The 22,304-nt window shown below is 47.7% G+C and overlaps 1 protein-coding gene and 1 long non-coding RNA gene across 8 annotated transcripts in view; one reads left to right on the forward strand and one right to left on the reverse strand.

The window, feature by feature from the left end:
• Positions 1-22,304, forward strand: part of KALRN (kalirin RhoGEF kinase) — a 353,691-nt gene that overhangs the window by 164,638 nt on the left and 166,749 nt on the right. For all 7 annotated transcript variants that reach the window (XM_056535719.1, XM_056535720.1, XM_056535723.1 and 4 more), the window contains exon 7: positions 8,046-8,237. In XM_056535719.1, the coding sequence (XP_056391694.1) occupies positions 8,046-8,237 (192 nt within the window). The remainder of the gene's footprint in view (positions 1-8,045; positions 8,238-22,304) is intronic.
• LOC130284857 (uncharacterized) overlaps positions 1-22,304 on the reverse strand; it is an 82,543-nt gene that overhangs the window by 58,074 nt on the left and 2,165 nt on the right. The window lies entirely within an intron of this gene.

Genomic DNA, 22,304 nt, shown 5'->3' on the forward strand with positions numbered 1-22,304 from the left:
CAGATATTACAATCCAGTCTACAGATATTACAATCCAGTCTACAGATAATACAATCCAGTCTAAAGATATCACACAATCCAGTCTACAGATATTACAATCCAGTCTACAGATATTACAATCCAGTCTACAGATATCACACAATCCAGTCTACAGATATTACAATCCAGTCTACAGATATCACACAATCCAGTCTACAGATATTACAATCCAGTCTGCAGATATTACAATCCAGTCTACAGATATTACAATCCAGTCTACAGATATTACAATCCAGTCTACAGATAATACAATCCAGTCTACAGATATCACACAATCCAGTCTATAGATATCACAATCCAGTCTACAGATATTACAATCCAGTCTACAGATATTACAATCCAGTCTACAGATATCACACAATCCAGTCTACAGATATTACAATCCAGTCTACAGATATTACAATCCAGTCTACAGATATCACACAATCCAGTCTACAGATATTACAATCCAGTCTACAGATAATACAATCCAGTCTACAGATAATACAATCCAGTCTACAGATAATACAATCCAGTCTACAGATATTACAATCCAGTCTACAGATATTACAATCCAGTCTACAGATATCACACAATCCAGTCTACAGATATCACACAATCCAGTCTACAGATATCACACAATCCAGTCTACAGATATTACAATCCAGTCTACAGATAATACAATCCAGTCTACAGATATCACACAATCCAGTCTACAGATATCACACAATCCAGTCTACAGAAATCACACAATCCAGTCTACAGATATTACAATCCAGTCTACAGATATTACAATCCAGTCTACAGATATTACAATCCAGTCTACAGATGTTACAATCCAGTCTACAGATATTACAATCCAGTCTATAGATATCACAATCCAGTCTACAGATATTACAATCCAGTCTACAGATATTACAATCCAGTCTACAGATATCACACAATCCAGTCTACAGATATTACAATCCAGTCTACAGATATTACAATCCAGTCTACAGATATCACACAATCCAGTCTACAGATATTACAATCCAGTCTACAGATAATACAATCCAGTCTACAGATAATACAATCCAGTCTACAGATAATACAATCCAGTCTACAGATATTACAATCCAGTCTACAGATATTACAATCCAGTCTACAGATAATACAATCCAGTCTACAGATATTACAATCCAGTCTACAGATATCACACAATCCAGTCTACAGATATCACACAATCCAGTCTACAGATAATACAATCCAGTCTACAGATAATACAATCCAGTCTACAGATATTACAATCCAGTCTACAGATATTACAATCCAGTCTACAGATATTACAATCCAGTCTACAGATATCACACAATCCAGTCTACAGATATCACACAATCCAGTCTACAGATATCACACAATCCAGTCTACAGATATTACAATCCAGTCTACAGATATTACAATCCAGTCTACAGATATTACAATCCAGTCTACAGATATTACAATCCAGTCTACAGATATCACACAATCCAGTCTACAGATAATACAATCCAGTCTACAGATATCACACAATCCAGTCTATAGATATCACAATCCAGTCTACAGATATTACAATCCAGTCTACAGATATTACAATCCAGTCTACAGATATCACACAATCCAGTCTACAGATATCACACAATCCAGTCTACAGATATCACACAATCCAGTCTACAGATATTACAATCCAGTCTACAGATGTTACAATCCAGTCTACAGATATTACAATCCAGTCTACAGATGTTACAATCCAGTCTACAGATATTACAATCCAGTCTACAGATATTACAATCCAGTCTACAGATGTTACAATTGTAGATCACCTGCACTGAAACATTGTAACAAACCAGTCAAAATGTTTACAAAACAACAGTCTATCCCATGAGTTTATTTTGGCACATGACCCCGCTTTTGGCGCAGTAGTTGTTATGGGGTAATCTCTCCTGGTCCTGGAGACGCTCATGTGTCAACAAAAAGTCTTTGTTGGTCATTGCACCTAACTAGTTAGATCAGTGTTTCCCAAGTAGTGTTCTGTCCGGAGTTATAGTTTTACAGTATTTCGTTGGCTGTCTGGTTATGCGGGGAGTTGTAGTTTTACAGTATTTCGTTGGCTGTCTGGTTATGCTGGGAGTTGTAGTTTTACAGTATTTCGTTGGCTGTCTGGTTATGCTGGGAGTTGTAGTTTTACAGTATTTCGTTGGCTGTCTGGTTATGCGGGGAGTTGTAGTTTTACAGTATTTCGTTGGCTGTCTGGTTATGCTGGGAGTTGTAGTTTTACAGTATTTCGTTGGCTGTCTGGTTATGCTGGGAGTTGTAGTTTTACAGTATTTCGTTGGCTGTCTGGTTATGCGGGGAGTTGTAGTTTTACAGTATTTCGTTGGATTTCTGGTTATGCTGGGAGTTGTAGTTTTACAGTATTTTGTTGGCTGTCTGGTCATGCTGAGAGTTGTAGTTTCACAATATCTAATTGACTGTCCAAGCATGCTGGAAGTTGTAGTTTTACAGTATATGGTAGGCTGACTGGGCATGCTGGGAGCTGTAGTTTTACAGTATATGGTAGGGTGACTGGGCATGCTGGGAGCTGTAGTTTAGCAATATCTGGTTGGCTGTCTGGACATGCTGGGAGTTGTAGTCTTGTAGCTGAAGCCACATTGTTATGCCATGTAAGGCTTATGACAGTGTTTTCCTAACCGTGCGTCGCACCCTGATTGGAAACCACTTAGATTGTCAGCTTTTTGTGCTGGGAAAGTGTTAAACGCCTTTTGGTCGCGATCCATCCCTGGTTTAAATTTAGATTTTCCGGTTGTATTTCCAGCCCTTGGAATAAGACTGATCCGTCCTGTAATGAAATTCTCTGGAATGCGGTGTTCTGGCAGGAGTCGACAAATCGGTTACATCTGCCGCCCCTGATTAGGCGCGCATCTTTTCACAATTATTAGCGCGCGATGATCTGCGCCGACCGCGGCTCTCAGTCCGATGCCAGGAGTGTCCCTCCGAGAGGCTGCGATTTCAGGAGCGTCTCCTGCACGTGGCCGGACAGCTGTAAATTCTGCTGCCTAAGATTTTTTAGGGATAATGTTTCGGGGTCCCAGGGGGCCCTGACAGTGCTCGATTTATAGCCATACTTGTATTAACCCCTGCAGGGCCAGCGGGGAGGAACAATCCTGGCCTTACTTGAGTGCTAGCTCCTGGGGCTCAGGGTTATACTCTGCAGATCTCTGACTCAGCATTTTTTAAAGATATTTTTTAAGATCTCTACTTGCTGTCAGTGAATGAAGACGTTAGGCTAAAAACCTAAAGGCCGATCTGACTCTTCTCTCAGCTGAGGGTTTGTTATAATTGTATTCAGTCTAGTCTCATCTTCTGTGAGATAAACAGACGGTTATATGTTACCTGCGCTAAGACATTGTAACAAAATATCAGCACAGGAGAGAGATTTTATGTTTCTGATGTGTGGCCAGGGGTTGGGGGAACAGCAAACAGAACTGGAATTAGATTTTTGCTGCGGATACATTGTAACAAACCCTCCGCTGTTGACCCATTTTCAACTGCATACTGGGAGTTATACCTTTGCAGCATTTGGATGGCTGTCTGGGCATGCTGGGACTTGTAGTGTTGTAATATCTGGTTGGCTGTCTGGACATGCTGTGAGTTGTAGTTTTTCAATATCTGGTTTGCTGTCCGGACATGCTTGGAATTGTAGTTTTGCAATATCTGGTTGGCTGTCTGGGCATGCTGGGAGTTGTAGTTTTACAATATCTAGTTGGCTGTCCGGACATGCTTGGAATTGTAGTTTTGCAATATCTGGTTGGTGGTCCAGACATGCTGGGAGTTGTAACTTTGCAATATCTGGTTGGCGGTCTGGACATGCTGGGAATTGTAGTTTTGCAATATATGGTTCGCTGTCTGGACATGCTGGGAGTTGTAGTTTTTCAATATCTGGTTGGCTGTCTGGGCATGCTGGGAGTTGTAGTTTTGCAATATCTGGTTGGCGGTCTGGACATGCTGGGAATTGTAGTTTTGCAATATCTGGTTGGCGGTCTGGACATGCTGGGAGTTGTAGTTTTGCAATATCTGGTTGGCTGTCTGGGCATGCTGGGAGTTGTAGTTTTGCAATATCTGGTTGGCTGTCTGGGCATGCTGGGAGTTGTAGTTTTGCAATATCTGGTTGGCTGTCTGGGCATGCTGGGAGTTGTAGTTTTGCAATATCTGGTTGGCTGTCTGGGCATGCTGGGAGTTGTAGTTTTGCAATATCTGGTTGGCTGTCTGGACATGCTGGGAGTTGTAGTTTTGCAATATCTGGTTGGCTGTCTGGACATGCTGGGAGTTGTAGTTTTGCAATATCTGGTTGGCGCTCAGATATTGCCCCTTTTCAACTGCACAACTTGACGCTAGTTTTAGAAGTGATTGAGGAGGGTCATGTGACGGTCTTAGTCTCCAATCACTTCTATCGGTCTGCAACTGTCACGTGACTGTTTCAGTTGTAGTTTGTCGGTGAGGTGTCGTTACAGTGGATTCATCTGTCCTACATCCTCACGGCTGCTGGTGGCCTGTGTAATTAAAGGGATATTCCAGGAAAAAACTTTTTTATATATATCAACTGGCTCCAGAAAGTTAAACAGATTTGTAAATTACTTCTATTAAAAAATCTTAATCCTTTCAGTACTTATGAGCTTCTGAAGTTAAGGTTGTTCTTTTCTGTCTAAATCCTCTCTGATGACACCTGTCTCGGGAAACGCCCAGTTTAGAAGAGGTTTGCTATGGGGATTTGCTTCTAAAATGGGCGTTTCCCGAGACAGGTGTCATCAGAGAGCACTTAGACAGAAAAGAACAACCTTAACTTCAGAAGCTCATAAGTACTGAAAGGATTAAGATTTTTTAATAGAAGTAATTTACAAATCTGTTTAACTTTCTGGAGCCAGTTGATATATGAAAAAAAGTTTTTTCCTGGATAACCCCTTTAAATGCTTTCACAAGACCAGACTGGGATAAGAGGGATGAGAGGAGAACACACGGCGCATACTATGTAAGATTGTGCTGGGAGTAGTAGTCCTCTACATTCAGACTGACAGGTGGATGATGGGGAGTGTTGGGCTGGGATGGGCTCACGCCTGGGCTTCTCATTGGATTATATTGCGGCACTCCGTCTGATTAATCTTCTTTATTAATGACAATTGGATGCGACTCTCTGATGTGAAATTAAAGGGTTACTCCGCTCCCCAGCGTCCGGAACACTGAGTTCCGAACGCTCGGTGTGGGCTTCCGTGTTCACGCTCTGCCCCCTCAATGAAAGTCTATTGGAAGGGGGCACGACTGCCGTCACGACCCCTCCCATAGACTTGCATTGAGGAGGCGGGACGTGACGTCACAAGGGGGCGGGCGTGAACACGGAAGCCCGCATCCAGCGTTCGGAACTCAATGTTCCGGGTGCCGGGGAGCGGAGTAACCCTTTTAATGAAAGAAGAAGAAGGACGAGAGAGAATGGAGGACGGAGGTGTGGAGGGTTATGTCTCAGCTGCCTCCTTCTGTCACTTGTGGTTCTCCAGGCTGTGTGATTGTTAGGGTCTATGCACACGGCAGAATTTCCGCTTGTGGAATTTCACCTCAAATTAAAGATTAATCAAAACCTGTGCGGAGGAAAATTTGCCCAGTTGGCCATAGCAACCAATCAGATCGCTGCTTTAATTTCTAACAAGGCCTCTGCAAAATGAAAGGGGTTATCCAGGAAAAAACGTTTTTATATATATATATCAACTGGCTCCAGAAAGTTAAACAGATTTGTAAATGACTTCTATTAAAACATCTTAATCCTTTCAGTACTTATGAGCTGCTGAAGTTGAGTTGTTCTTTTCTGTCTAAGTGCTCTCTGATGACAAGTGTCTCGGGAACCGCTCAGTTTAGAAGCAAATCCCCCATAGCAAACCTCTTCTACTCTGTGCAGTTCCCGAGACAAGCAGAGATGTCAGCAGAGAGCACTGTTGTCAGACAGAAAACAACAACTCAACTTCAGCAGCTGATAATTATTGGAAGTATTAAGATTTTTTTTATAGAAGTAATTTACAAATCTGTTTAACTTTCTGGAGCCAGTTGATATAAACATTTTTTTTTTTCCTGGAATACCCCTTTAAATAAGTGATCTGATTGGTTGCTATGGGCAACTCAGCAACGCTTCCTCTGGACAGGTTTTGATGAATCTCCCCCATTATGTCTTACACTCTAGTCACATCCTGAGCTGCACTCAGTATTCTTCTGTTACATCATGTGATATCCTCAAGTCACATCCACAGCTGCACTCACTATTCTGCTATGACATAATGTCTTATACTCTAGTCACATCCTGAGCTGCACTCACTATTCTGCTGTTACATTATGTCTTATACTCTACTCACATCCTGGGCTGCACTCACTATTCTGCTGTTACATCATGTCATATCCTCCAGTCACCTCCAGAGCTGCACTCACAATTCTGCTTTTACATTATGCATTGGGCTGCACTCAGTATTCTGCTGTTACATTATGTCTTATACTCTAGTCACATCCTGAGCTGCATTCAGTATTCTGCTGTTACATTATGTCATATCCTCCAGTCACCTCCAGAGCTGCACTCACAATTCTGCTTTTACATCATGTCTTGGGATGCCCTCAGTATTCTGCTGTTACATTATGTCTTATATTCTAGTCACATCCTGAGCTGCACTCGGTATTCTGCTGTTACATTATGTCTTATACTCTAGTCACATCCTGAGCTGCACTCAGTATTCTGCTGTTACATTATGTCTTATTCTCTAGTCACATCCTGAGCTGCATTCAGTATTCTGCTGTTACATTATGTCTTATATTCTAGTCACATCCTGAGCTGCATTCAGTATTCTTCTGTTACATTATGTCTTATTCTCTAGTCACATCCTGAGCTGCACTCGGTATTCTGCTGTTACATTATGTCTTATACTCTAGTCACATCCTGAGCTGCACTCAGTATTCTGCTGTTACATTATGTCTTATATTCTAGTCACATCCTGAGCTGCACTTAGTATTCTGCTGTTACATTATGTCTTATACTCTAGTCACATCCTGAGCTGCACTCAGTATTCTGCTGTTAAATTATGTCTTATTCTCTAGTCACATCCTGAGCTGCACTCAGTATTCTGCTGTTACATTATGTCTTATACTCTAGTCACATCCTGAGCTGCACTCAGTATTCTGCTGTTACATTATGTCTTATATTCTAGTCACATCCTGAGCTGCACTCAGTATTCTGCTGTTACATTATGTCTTATACTCTAGTCACATCCTGAGCTGCACTCGGTATTCTGCTGTTACATTATGTCTTATACTGTAGTCACATCCTGAGCTGCACTCAGTATTCTGCTGTTACATTATGTCTTATATTCTAGTCACATCCTGAGCTGCACTCAGTATTCTGCTGTTACATTATGTCTTATACTCTAGTCACATCCTGAGCTGCAGTCTCTTTTCTGCTGTTACATCATACATTTTCCCCCAGTTACTTACAGAGCTGTACTCATTCTGCTATTACATTGTCTTGTCCCCCAGTGTTGCATTCACTATTCTGCTGTAATATCATGTCTTATCCTCCAGTCACCTCCAGAGCTGCACTCACTATTCTGCTGTAATATCATGTCTTATTCTCCAGTCACCTCCAGAGCTGCACTCGCTATTCTGCTGTAATATCATGTCTTATCCTCCAGTCATCTCCAGAGCTGCACTCGCTATTCTGCTGTTATATCATGTATTATCCTCCAGTCACCTCTAGAGCTGCACTCACTATTCTGCTGTTGTGCTTAGTGATAATGTTTTCAGTGTCTTTTCACCCGTGTACAGTGCCGTCTATTGCCGCTTGTTATCATCCCAGTGAATAGAGTGAAGTGACTTGGTACCTTATATTACTGTCTGATACCAGGCGGTAATATACTGTGCCCCCTGCAGAGTATACGACGTGTGACCGCTCTGTCTTCCTCTCAGTGATGATCTCTCCTCTCTTGTCGTTGCAGAATGCCTACGTCAACATCAATCGCATAATGTCTGTGGCCTCCCGCCTGATAGAAGCCGGGCACTACGCCTCGCAGCAGATCAAGCAGATCTCCACTCAGCTGGACCAGGAGTGGAAAAGCTTTGCGGCAGCGCTGGACGAGAGGAGTACCATCCTGGCCATGTCCGCCGTGTTCCATCAGAAGGCTGAGCAGGTGAGGAGGAGGAGGATGGATGAAAACCATAGTGTATACGCCTGCAGCATCTGACAACAGTATATTTACCGTGGGCTCCTGTACATGACTGTATAGGCCCCTGTATATTTAGGGTGGGCTCCTGTACATGACTGTATAGGCCTCTGTATATTTAGGGTGGGCTCCTGTACATGACTGTATAGGCCCCTCTGTATATTTAGGGTGGGCTCCTGTACATGATGACTGTATAGGCTTCTGTATATTTAGGGTGGGCTCCTGTACATGATGACTGTATAGGCTTCTGTATATTTAGGGTGGGCTCCTGTACATGATGACTGTATAGGCCCCTGTATATTTAGGGTGGGCTCCTGTACATGATGACTGTATAGGCCCCTCTGTATATTTAGGGTGGGCTCCTGTACATGACTGTATAGGCCTCTGTATATTTAGGGTGGGCTCCTGTACATGATGACTGTATAGGCCTCTGTATATTTAGGGTGGGCTCCTGTACATGATGACTGTATAGGCCCCTCTGTATATTTAGGGTGGGCTCCTGTACATGATGACTGTATAGGCCCCCCTGTATATTTAGGGTGGGCTCCTGTACATGATGACTGTATAGGCCCCTCTGTATATTTAGGGTGGGCTCCTGTACATGATGACTGTATAGGCCCCTGTATATTTAGGGTGGGCTCCTGTACATGATGTCTGTATAGGCCCCTGTATATTTAGGGTGGGCTCCTGTACATGATGACTGTATAGGCCCCTCTGTATATTTAGGGTGGGCTCCTGTACATGATGACTGTATAGGTCCCTCTGTATATTTAGGGTGGGCTCCTGTACATGATGACTGTATAGGTCCCTCTGTATATTTAGGGTGGGCTCCTGTACATGATGACTGTATAGGCCTCTGTATATTTAGGGTGGGCTCCTGTACATGACTGTATAGGCCCCTGTATATTTAGGGTGGGCTCCTGTACATGACTGTATAGGCCCCTGTATATTTAGGGTGGGCTCCTGTACATGACTGTATAGGCTTCTGTATATTTAGGGTGGGCTCTTGTACATGATGACTGTATAGGCCTCTGTATATTTAGGGTGGGCTCCTGTACATGATGACTGTATAGGCCCCTCTGTATATTTAGGGTGGGCTCCTGTACATGATGACTGTATAGGCCCCTCTGTATATTTAGGGTGGGCTCCTGTACATGATGACTGTATAGGCCCCTCTGCATATTTAGGGTGGGCTCCTGTACATGATGACTGTATAGGCCCCTCTGTACATTTAGGGTGGGCTCCTGTACATGATGACTGTATAGGCCTCTGTATATTTAGGGTGGGCTCCTGTACATGACTGTATAGGCCCCTGTATATTTAGGGTGGGCTCCTGTACATGATGACTGTATAGGCCCCTCTGTATATTTAGGGTGGGCTCCTGTACATGATGACTGTATAGGCCCCTCTGTACATTTAGGGTGGGCTCCTGTACATGACTGTATAGGCCCCTGTATATTTAGGGTGGGCTCCTGTACATGATGACTGTATAGGCCCCTGTATATTTAGGGTGGGCTCCTGTACATGACTGTATAGGCCCCTGTATATTTAGGGTGGGCTCCTGTACATGATGACTGTATAGGCCTCTGTATATTTAGGGTGGGCTCCTGTACATGATGACTGTATAGGCCCCTGTATATTTAGGGTGGGCTCCTGTACATGATGACTGTATAGGCCTCTGTATATTTAGGGTGGGCTCCTGTACATGATGACTGTATAGGCCCCTCTGTATATTTAGGGTGGGCTCCTGTACATGACTGTATAGGCCCCTGTATATTTAGGGTGGGCTCCTGTACATGATGACTGTATAGGCCTCTGTATATTTAGGGTGGGCTCCTGTACATGATGACTGTATAGGCCCCTGTATATTTAGGGTGGGCTCCTGTACATGATGACTGTATAGGCCTCTGTATATTTAGGGTGGGCTCCTGTACATGATGACTGTATAGGCCTCTGTATATTTAGGGTGGGCTCCTGTACATGATGACTGTATAGGCCTCTGTATATTTAGGGTGGGCTCCTGTACATGATGACTGTATAGGCCCCTCTGTATATTTAGGGTGGGCTCCTGTACATGATGACTGTATAGGCCCCTCTGTATATTTAGGGTGGGCTCCTGTACATGATGACTGTATAGGCCCCTCTGTACATTTAGGGTGGGCTCCTGTACATGATGACTGTATAGGCCTCTGTATATCTAGGGTGGGCTCCTGTACATGATGACTGTATAGGCCCCTCTGTATATTTAGGGTGGGCTCCTGTACATGATGACTGTATAGGCCCCTCTGTATATTTAGGGTGGGCTCCTGTACATGATGTCTGTATAGGCCCCTGTATATTTAGGGTGGGCTCCTGTACATGATGACTGTATAGGCCCCTCTGTATATTTAGGGTGGGCTCCTGTACATGATGACTGTATAGGCCCCTCTGTATATTTAGGGTGGGCTCCTGTACATGATGACTGTATAGGCCCCTCTGTATATTTAGGGTGGGCTCCTGTACATGATGACTGTATAGGCCCCTGTATATTTAGGGTGGGCTCCTGTACATGATGACTGTATAGGCCCCTGTATATTTAGGGTGGGCTCCTGTACATGATGACTGTATAGGCCCCTCTGTATATTTAGGGTGGGCTCCTGTACATGATGACTGTATAGGCCTCTGTATATTTAGGGTGGGCTCCTGTACATGATGACTGTATAGGCCCCTCTGTATATTTAGGGTGGGCTCCTGTACATGATGACTGTATAGGCCCCTGTATATTTAGGTAGGGCTCCTGTACATGATGACTGTATAGTCCCCTGTATATTTAGGGTGGGCTCCTGTACATGATGACTGTATAGGCCTCTGTATATTTAGGGTGGGCTCCTGTACATGATGACTGTATAAGCCCCTCTGTATATTTAGGGTGGGCTCCTGTACATGATGACTGTATAGGCCCCTCTGTATATTTAGGGTGGGCTCCTGTACATGATGACTGTATAGACCCCTCTGTACATTTAGGGTGGGCTCCTGTACATGATGACTGTATAGGCCCCTCTGTATATTTAGGGTGGGCTCCTGTACATGACTGTATAGGCCTCTGTATATTTAGGGTGGGCTCCTGTACATGATGACTGTATAGGCCCCCCTGTATATATAGGGTGGGCTCCTGTACATGATGACTGTATAGGCCTCTGTATATTTAGGGTGGGCTCCTGTACATGATGACTGTATAGGCCCCCCTGTATATATAGGGTGGGCTCCTGTACATGATGACTGTATAGGCCTCTGTATATTTAGGGTGGGCTCCTGTACATGATGACTGTATAGGCCCCCCTGTATATTTAGGGTGGGCTCCTGTACATGATGACTGTATAGGCCCCTCTGTACATTTAGGGTGGGCTCCTGTACATGACTGTATAGGCCCCTCTGTATATTTAGGGTGGGCTCCTGTACATGATGACTGTATAGGCCCCTCTGTATATTTAGGGTGGGCTCCTGTACATGACTGTATAGGCCTCTGTATATTTAGGGTGGGCTCCTGTACATGATGACTGTATAGGCCCCTGTATATTTAGGGTGGGCTCCTGTACATGATGACTGTATAGGCCCCTCTGTATATTTAGGGTGGGCTCCTGTACATGATGACTGTATAGGCCCCTCTGTATATTTAGGGTGGGCTCCTGTACATGATGACTGTATAGGCCCCCCTGTATATATAGGGTGGGCTCCTGTACATGATGACTGTATAGGCCCCTCTGTATATTTAGGGTGGGCTCCTGTACATGATAACTGTATAGGTCCCCTGTATATTTAGGGTGGGCTCCTGTACATGATGACTGTATAGGCCCCCCTGTATATTTTGGGTGGGCTCCTGTACATGATGACTGTATAGGCCTCTGTATATTTAGGGTGGGCTCCTGTACATGATGACTGTATAGGCCCCTCTGTATATTTAGGGTGGGCTCCTGTACATGATGACTGTATAGGCCCCTCTGTATATTTAGGGTGGGCTCCTGTACATGATGACTGTATAGGCCCCTCTGCATATTTAGGGTGGGCTCCTGTACATGATGACTGTATAGGCCCCTCTGTACATTTAGGGTGGGCTCCTGTACATGATGACTGTATAGGCCTCTGTATATTTAGGGTGGGCTCCTGTACATGACTGTATAGGCCCCTGTATATTTAGGGTGGGCTCCTGTACATGATGACTGTATAGGCCCCTCTGTATATTTAGGGTGGGCTCCTGTACATGACTGTATAGGCCCCTGTATATTTAGGGTGGGCTCCTGTACATGATGACTGTATAGGCCCCTCTGTATATTTAGGGTGGGCTCCTGTACATGATGACTGTATAGGCCCCTCTGTACATTTAGGGTGGGCTCCTGTACATGACTGTATAGGCCCCTGTATATTTAGGGTGGGCTCCTGTACATGATGACTGTATAGGCCCCTGTATATTTAGGGTGGGCTCCTGTACATGACTGTATAGGCCCCTGTATATTTAGGGTGGGCTCCTGTACATGATGACTGTATAGGCCTCTGTATATTTAGGGTGGGCTCCTGTACATGATGACTGTATAGACCCCTCTGTATATTTAGGGTGGGCTCCTGTACATGATGACTGTATAGGCCCCTGTATATTTAGGGTGGGCTCCTGTACATGATGACTGTATAGGCCTCTGTATATTTAGGGTGGGCTCCTGTACATGATGACTGTATAGGCCCCTCTGTATATTTAGGGTGGGCTCCTGTACATGATGACTGTATAGGCCTCTGTATATTTAGGGTGGGCTCCTGTACATGATGACTGTATAGGCCTCTGTATATTTAGGGTGGGCTCCTGTACATGATGACTGTATAGGCCCCCCTGTATATTTAGGGTGGGCTCCTGTACATGATGACTGTATAGGCCTCTGTATATTTAGGGTGGGCTCCTGTACATGATGACTGTATAGGCCCCTCTGTATATTTAGGGTGGGCTCCTGTACATGATGACTGTATAGGCCCCTCTGTATATTTAGGGTGGGCTCCTGTACATGATGACTGTATAGGCCCCCCTGTATATATAGGGTGGGCTCCTGTACATGATGACTGTATAGGCCTCTGTATATTTAGGGTGGGCTCCTGTACATGATGACTGTATAGGCCCCTCTGTATATTTAGGGTGGGCTCCTGTACATGATGACTGTATAGGCCCCTCTGTATATTTAGGGTGGGCTCCTGTACATGATGACTGTATAGGCCCCTGTATATTTAGGGTGGGCTCCTGTACATGATGACTGTATAGGCCCCTCTGTACATTTAGGGTGGGCTCCTGTACATGATGACTGTATAGGCCTCTGTATATCTAGGGTGGGCTCCTGTACATGATGACTGTATAGGCCCCTCTGTATATTTAGGGTGGGCTCCTGTACATGATGACTGTATAGGCCCCTCTGTATATTTAGGGTGGGCTCCTGTACATGATGACTGTATAGGCCCCTCTGTATATTTAGGGTGGGCTCCTGTACATGATGACTGTATAGGCCTCTGTATATTTGGGGTGGGCTCCTGTACATGATGACTGTATAGGCCCCTCTGTATATTTAGGGTGGGCTCCTGTACATGATGACTGTATAGGCCCCTGTATATTTAGGGTGGGCTCCTGTACATGATGACTGTATAGGCCCCTGTATATTTAGGGTGGGCTCCTGTACATGATGACTGTATAGGCCCCTCTGTATATTTAGGGTGGGCTCCTGTACATGATGACTGTATAGGCCTCTGTATATTTAGGGTGGGCTCCTGTACATGATGACTGTATAGGCCCCTCTGTATATTTAGGGTGGGCTCCTGTACATGATGACTGTATAGGCCCCTGTATATTTAGGGTGGGCTCCTGTACATGATGACTGTATAGGCCCCTGTATATTTAGGGTGGGCTCCTGTACATGATGACTGTATAGGCCTCTGTATATTTAGGGTGGGCTCCTGTACATGATGACTGTATAAGCCCCTCTGTATATTTAGGGTGGGCTCCTGTACATGATGACTGTATAGGCCCCTCTGTATATTTAGGGTGGGCTCCTGTACATGATGACTGTATAGACCCCTCTGTACATTTAGGGTGGGCTCCTGTACATGATGACTGTATAGGCCCCTCTGTATATTTAGGGTGGGCTCCTGTACATGACTGTATAGGCCTCTGTATATTTAGGGTGGGCTCCTGTACATGATGACTGTATAGGCCCCCCTGTATATATAGGGTGGACTCCTGTACATGATGACTGTATAGGCCCCTCTGTATATTTAGGGTGGGCTCCTGTACATGATGACTGTATAGGCCCCTCTGTATAATTAGGGTGGGCTCCTGTACATGATGACTGTATAGGCCTCTGTATATTTAGGGTGGGCTCCTGTACATGATGACTGTATAGGCCCCCCTGTATATTTAGGGTGGGCTCCTGTACATGATGACTGTATAGGCCCCTCTGTACATTTAGGGTGGGCTCCTGTACATGACTGTATAGGCCCCTCTGTATATTTAGGGTGGGCTCCTGTACATGATGACTGTATAGGCCCCTCTGTATATTTAGGGTGGGCTCCTGTACATGACTGTATAGGCCTCTGTATATTTAGGGTGGGCTCCTGTACATGATGACTGTATAGGCCCCCCTGTATATATAGGGTGGGCTCCTGTACATGATGACTGTATAGGCCCCTCTGTATATTTAGGGTGGGCTCCTGTACATGATGACTGTATAGGTCCCCTGTATATTTAGGGTGGGCTCCTGTACATGATGACTGTATAGGCCCCCCTGTATATTTTGGGTGGGCTCCTGTACATGATGACTGTATAGGCCCCTCTGTATATTTAGGGTGGGCTCCTGTACATGATGACTGTATAGGCCCCTGTATATTTAGGGTGGGCTCCTGTACATGATGACTGTATAGGCCCCTCTGTATATTTAGGGTGGGCTCCTGTACATGATGACTGTATAGGCCCCTCTGTATATTTAGGGTGGGCTCCTGTACATGATGACTGTATAGGCCCCTCTGTATATTTAGGGTGGGCTCCTGTACATGATGACTGTATAGGCCCCTGTATATTTAGGGTGGGCTCCTGTACATGATGACTGTATAGGCTTCTGTATAATTAGGGTGGGCTCCTGTACATGATGACTGTATAGGCCCCTCTGTATATTTAGGGTGGGCTCCTGTACATGATGACTGTATAGGTCCCCTGTATATTTAGGGTGGGCTCCTGTACATGACTGTATAGGCCTCTGTATATTTAGGGTGGGCTCCTGTACATGATGACTGTATAGGCCCCCCTGTATATATAGGGTGGGCTCCTGTACATGATGACTGTATAGGCCCCTCTGTATATTTAGGGTGGGCTCCTGTACATGATGACTGTATAGGTCCCCTGTATATTTAGGGTGGGCTCCTGTACATGATGACTGTATAGGCCCCCCTGTATATTTTGGGTGGGCTCCTGTACATGATGACTGTATAGGCCCCTCTGTATATTTAGGGTGGGCTCCTGTACATGATGACTGTATAGGCCCCTGTATATTTAGGGTGGGCTCCTGTACATGATGACTGTATAGGCCCCTCTGTATATTTAGGGTGGGCTCCTGTACATGATGACTGTATAGGCCCCTCTGTATATTTAGGGTGGGCTCCTGTACATGATGACTGTATAGGCCCCTCTGTATATTTAGGGTGGGCTCCTGTACATGATGACTGTATAGGCCCCTGTATATTTAGGGTGGGCTCCTGTACATGATGACTGTATAGGCCCCTGTATATTTAGGGTGGGCTCCTGTACATGATGACTGTATAGGCCCCTCTGTATATTTAGGGTGGGCTCCTGTACATGATGACTGTATAGGCCCCTCTGTATATTTAGGGTGGGCTCCTGTACATGATGACTGTATAGGTCCCCTGTATATTTAGGGTGGGCTCCTGTACATGATGACTGTATAGGTCCCCTGTATATTTAGGGTGGGCTCCTGTACATGATGACTGTATAGGCCCCTGTATATTTAGGGTGGGCTCCTGTACATGATGACTGTATAGGCCTCTGTATATTTAGGGTGGGCTCCTGTACATGATGACTGTATAGGCCCCTCTGTATATTTAGGGTGGGCTCCTGTACATGATGACTGTATAGGCCCCTCTGTATATTTAGGGTGGGCTCCTGTACATGATGACTGTATAGGCCCCTCTGTATATTTAGGGTGGGCTCCTGTACATGATGACTGTATAGGCCCCTCTGTATATTTAGGGTGGGCTCCTGTACATGATGACTGTATAGGCCCCTCTGTATAATTAGGGTGGGCTCCTGTACATGATGACTGTATAGGCCTCTGTATATTTAGGGTGGGCTCCTGTACATGATGACTGTATAGGCCCCTCTGTATATTTAGGGTGGGCTCCTGTACATGATGACTGTATAGGCCCCTCTGTATATTTAGGGTGGGCTCCTGTACATGATGACTGTATAGGCGCCTCTGTATATTTAGGGTGGGCTCCTGTACATGATGACTGTATAGGCCTCTGTATATTTAGGGTGGGCTCCTGTACATGATGACTGTATAGGCCCCTCTGTATATTTAGGGTGGGCTCCTGTACATGATGACTGTATAGGCCCCTCTGTATATTTAGGGTGGGCTCCTGTACATGATGACTGTATAGGCCCCTCTGTATATTTAGGGTGGGCTCCTGTACATGATGACTGTATAGGCCCCTCTGTATATTTAGGGTGGGCTCCTGTACATGACTGTATAGGCCCCTCTGTATATTTAGGGTGGGCTCCTGTACATGATGACTGTATAGGCCCCTCTGTATATTTAGGGTGGGCTCCTGTACATGATGACTGTATAGGCCCCTCTGTATATTTAGGGTGGGCTCCTGTACATGATGACTGTATAGGCTTCTGTATAATTAGGGTGGGCTCCTGTACATGATGACTGTATAGGCCTCTGTATATTTAGGGTGGGCTCCTGTACATGATGACTATATAGGCCCCTCTGTATATTTAGGGTGGGCTCCTGTACATGATGACTGTATAGGCCCCTCTGTATATCTAGGGTGGGCTCCTGTACATGATGACTGTATAGGTCCCCTTGAATATTTGAGGTGGGCTCCTCTGTGTATTGACTGTATAGGCCTCCCGTGCCCCCGGTTCTCCCCTCCCCCCTAGCGGTGGTTCCTGTATCGGGGCTGACACTGTTCTGGCGCTCACCACTGGAGGAGCGAGGCTTTGTAGTGGGGCCCGGACCTGGGATGATGATGTGGGATGGAGAAGGGACGCAGACACGAGCCAGGGAAGCCGCTGCGGGGTCAGGGAGACTGAGGATAGTTATTATCTGCAGCCCTGACCGGTCACATTGCTATATAAGGAGGAAAAATGATAATATAGAGATACAGGAAGATTCCGCTGCATGAGTGATAACAGCCTCCGCTCCCACATCACAGGATACAATGGGGGGGACATGGAGGGATGACCCACAGCATAGTAATCAGGGCCCAGCTGTATACGGACAGCTGTAATTTCATCCATTATTGTAGTGTAGGCCTCTTGTCTGTCTTTAGGGCAAGGATTTGTTATCTAACTGTGCAGTGCAGACCTTGTGACTATGCAGTGCAGGGTTTGTTTCTGTCTTTACAGTGCGGGGCTCGTGTCTGTGCAGTGCGGGGCTCGTGTCTGTGCAGTGCGGGGCTCGTGTCTGTGCAGTGTGGTGTCTGTGCAGTGTGGTGCCTGTGCAGTGTGGTGTCTGTGCAGTGCGGGGCTCGTGTCTGTGCAGTGTGGTGTCTGTGCAGTGTGGTGTCTGTGCAGTGCGGGGCTCGTGTCTGTGCAGTGTGGTGTCTGTGCAGTGTGGTGTCTGTGCAGTGTAGTGTCTGTGCAGTGTAGTGTCTGTGCAGTGTGGTGTCTGTGCAGTGTGGTGTCTGTGCAGTGTGGTGTCTGTGCAGTGTGGTGTCTGTGCAGTGTGGTGTCTGTGCAGTGTGGTGTCTGTGCAGTGTGGTGTCTGTGCAGTGTGGTGTCTGTGCAGTGTGGTGTCTGTGCAGTGTGGTGTCTGTGCAGTGTGGTGTCTGTGCAGTGTGGTGTCTGTGTAGTGTGGTGTCTGTGTAGTGTGGTGTCTGTGCAGTGTGGTGTCTGTGCAGTGTGGTGTCTGTGCAGTGTGGTGTCTGTGCAGTGTGGTGTCTGTGCAGTGTGGTGTCTGTGCAGTGTGGTGTCTGTGCAGTGTGGTGTCTGTGCAGTGTGGTGTCTGTGCAGTGTGGTGTCTGTGTAGTGTGGTGTCTGTGTAGTGTGGTGTCTGTGTAGTGTGGTGTCTGTGCAGTGTGGTGTCTGTGCAGTGTGGTGTCTGTGCAGTGGGAGGCTCCTGTCTGTGCAGTGTGGTGTCTGTGCAGTGTGGTGTCTGTGCAGTGTGGTGTCTGTGCAGTGTGGTTTCTGTGCAGTGTGGTGTCTGTGCAGTGCGGGGCTCGTGTCTGTGCAGTGTGGTGTCTGTGCAGTGTGGTGTCTGTGTAGTGTGGTGTCTGTGTAGTGTGGTGTCTGTGCAGTGTGGTGTCTGTGCAGTGTGGTGTCTGTGCAGTGTGGTGTCTGTGCAGTGTGGTGTCTGTGCAGTGCTGGGCTCGTGTCTTTGCAGTGTGGTGTCTGTGCAGTGCGGGGCTCTTGTCTGTGCAGTGTGGTGTCTGTGCAGTGTGGTGTCTGTGCAGTGTGGTGTCTGTGCAGTGCGGTGTCTGTGCAGTGCGGTGTCTGTGCAGTGCGGTGTCTGTGCAGTGCGGGGCTCTTGTCTGTGCAGTGTGGTGTCTGTGCAGTGCGGTGTCTGTGCAGTGCGGTGTCTGTGCAGTGCGGTGTCTGTGCAGTGCGGTGTCTGTGAAGTGCGGTATCTGTGCAGTGTGGTGTCTGTGCAGTGTGGTGTCTGTGCAGTGTGGTGTCTGTGCAGTGTGGTGTCTGTGCAGTGTGGTGTCTGTGCAGTGCGGTGTCTGTGCAGTGCGGTGTCTGTGCAGTGTGGTGTCTGTGCAGTGTGGTGTCTGTGCAGTGCGGTGTCTGTGCAGTGCGGTGTCTGTGCAGTGCGGTGTCTGTGCAGTGCGGTGTCTGTGCAGTGCGGTGTCTGTGCAGTGCGGTGTCTGTGCAGTGCGGTGTCTGTGCAGTGTGGTGTCTGTGAAGTGTGGTGTCTGTGAAGTGTGGTGTCTGTGAAGTGTGGTGTCTGTGAAGTGTGGTGTCTGTGAAGTGCGGTGTCTGTGCAGTGCGGTGTCTGTGCAGTGCGGTGTCTGTGCAGTGCGGTGTCTGTGCAGTGCGGTGTCTGTGCAGTGCGGTGTCTGTGCAGTGCGGTGTCTGTGCAGTGCGGTGTCTGTGCAGTGCGGTGTCTGTGCAGTGCGGTGTCTGTGAAGTGCGGTGTCTGTGCAGTGTGGTGTCTGTGCAGTGTGGTGTCTGTGCAGTGTGGTGTCTGTGCAGTGTGGTATCTGTGCAGTGTGGTGTCTGTGCAGTGTGGTGTCTGTGCAGTGTGGTGTCTGTGCAGTGTGGTGTCTGTGCAGTGTGGTGTCTGTGTAGTGTGGTGTCTGTGTAGTGTGGTGTCTGTGTAGTGTGGTGTCGGTGCAGTGTGGTGTCTGTGCAGTGTGGTGTCTGTGCAGTGGGAGGCTCCTGTCTGTGCAGTGTGGTGTCTGTGCAGTGTGGTGTCTGTGCAGTGTGGTGTCTGTGCAGTGTGGTGTCTGTGCAGTGTGGTGTCTGTGCAGTGCGGGGCTCGTGTCTGTGCAGTGTGGTTTCTGTGCAGTGTGGTGTCTGTGCAGTGTGGTGTCTGTGCAGTGTGGTGTCTGTGTAGTGTGGTGTCTGTGTAGTGTGGTGTCTGTGCAGTGTGGTGTCTGTGCAGTGTGGTGTCTGTGCAGTGGGAGGCTCCTGTCTGTGCAGTGTGGTGTCTGTGCAGTGTGGTGTCTGTGCAGTGTGGTGTCTGTGCAGTGTGGTTTCTGTGCAGTGTGGTGTCTGTGCAGTGCGGGGCTCGTGTCTGTGCAGTGTGGTGTCTGTGCAGTGTGGTGTCTGTGCAGTGTGGTGTCTGTGCAGTGTGGTGTCTGTGCAGTGTGGTGTCTGTGCAGTGTGGTGTCTGTGCAGTGCTGGGCTCGTGTCTTTGCAGTGTGGTGTCTGTGCAGTGCGGGGCTCTTGTCTGTGCAGTGTGGTGTCTGTGCAGTGTGGTGTCTGTGCAGTGTGGTGTCTGTGCAGTGCGGTGTCTGTGCAGTGCGGTGTCTGTGCAGTGCGGTGTCTGTGCAGTGCGGGGCTCTTGTCTGTGCAGTGTGGTGTCTGTGCAGTGCGGTGTCTGTGCAGTGCGGTGTCTGTGCAGTGCGGTGTCTGTGCAGTGCGGTGTCTGTGAAGTGCGGTATCTGTGCAGTGTGGTGTCTGTGCAGTGTGGTGTCTGTGCAGTGTGGTGTCTGTGCAGTGTGGTGTCTGTGCAGTGTGGTGTCTGTGCAGTGCGGTGTCTGTGCAGTGCGGTGTCTGTGCAGTGTGGTGTCTGTGCAGTGTGGTGTCTGTGCAGTGCGGTGTCTGTGCAGTGCGGTGTCTGTGCAGTGCGGTGTCTGTGCAGTGCGGTGTCTGTGCAGTGCGGTGTCTGTGCAGTGCGGTGTCTGTGCAGTGCGGTGTCTGTGCAGTGTGGTGTCTGTGAAGTGTGGTGTCTGTGAAGTGTGGTGTCTGTGAAGTGTGGTGTCTGTGAAGTGTGGTGTCTGTGAAGTGCGGTGTCTGTGCAGTGCGGTGTCTGTGCAGTGCGGTGTCTGTGCAGTGCGGTGTCTGTGCAGTGCGGTGTCTGTGCAGTGCGGTGTCTGTGCAGTGCGGTGTCTGTGCAGTGCGGTGTCTGTGCAGTGCGGTGTCTGTGCAGTGCGGTGTCTGTGAAGTGCGGTGTCTGTGCAGTGTGGTGTCTGTGCAGTGTGGTGTCTGTGCAGTGTGGTGTCTGTGCAGTGTGGTATCTGTGCAGTGTGGTGTCTGTGCAGTGTGGTGTCTGTGCAGTGTGGTGTCTGTGCAGTGTGGTGTCTGTGCAGTGTGGTGTCTGTGTAGTGTGGTGTCTGTGTAGTGTGGTGTCTGTGTAGTGTGGTGTCGGTGCAGTGTGGTGTCTGTGCAGTGTGGTGTCTGTGCAGTGGGAGGCTCCTGTCTGTGCAGTGTGGTGTCTGTGCAGTGTGGTGTCTGTGCAGTGTGGTGTCTGTGCAGTGTGGTGTCTGTGCAGTGTGGTGTCTGTGCAGTGCGGGGCTCGTGTCTGTGCAGTGTGGTTTCTGTGCAGTGTGGTGTCTGTGCAGTGTGGTGTCTGTGCAGTGTGGTGTCTGTGTAGTGTGGTGTCTGTGTAGTGTGGTGTCTGTGTAGTGTGGTGTCTGTGTAGTGTGGTGTCTGTGTAGTGTGGTGTCTGTGCAGTGTGGTGTCTGTGCAGTGTGGTGTCTGTGCAGTGTGGTGTCTGTGCAGTGTGGTGTCTGTGCAGTGTGGTGTCTGTGCAGTGCGGGGCTCGTGTCTTTGCAGTGTGGTGTCTGTGCAGTGCGGGGCTCTTGTCTGTGCAGTGTGGTGTCTGTGCAGTGTGGTGTCTGTGCAGTGTGGTGTCTGTGCAGTGTGGTGTCTGTGCAGTGTGGTGTCTGTGCAGTGCGGTGTCTGTGCAGTGTGGTGTCTGTGCAGTGCGGGGCTCGTGTCTTTGCAGTGTGGTGTCTGTGCAGTGCGGGGCTCTTGTCTGTGCAGTGTGGTGTCTGTGCAGTGTGGTGTCTGTGCAGTGTGGTGTCTGTGCAGTGTGGTGTCTGTGCAGTGTGGTGTCTGTGCAGTGTGGTGTCTGTGCAGTGTGGTGTCTGTGCAGTGCGGTGTCTGTGCAGTGCGGTGTCTGTGCAGTGCGGTGTCTGTGCAGTGCGGTGTCTGTGCAGTGCGGTGTCTGTGCAGTGCGGTGTCTGTGCAGTGCGGTGTCTGTGCAGTGCGGTGTCTGTGAAGTGCGGTGTCTGTGAATTGTGGTGTCTGTGAAGTGTGGTGTCTGTGCAGTGTGGTGTCTGTGCAGTGCGGGGCTCGTGTCTTTGCAGTGTGGTGTCTGTGCAGTGCGGTGTCTGTGCAGTGTG

Source organism: Hyla sarda, chromosome 8, assembly GCF_029499605.1.
Source record: "Hyla sarda isolate aHylSar1 chromosome 8, aHylSar1.hap1, whole genome shotgun sequence".
NCBI classification, from domain to species: domain Eukaryota; kingdom Metazoa; phylum Chordata; class Amphibia; order Anura; family Hylidae; genus Hyla; species Hyla sarda.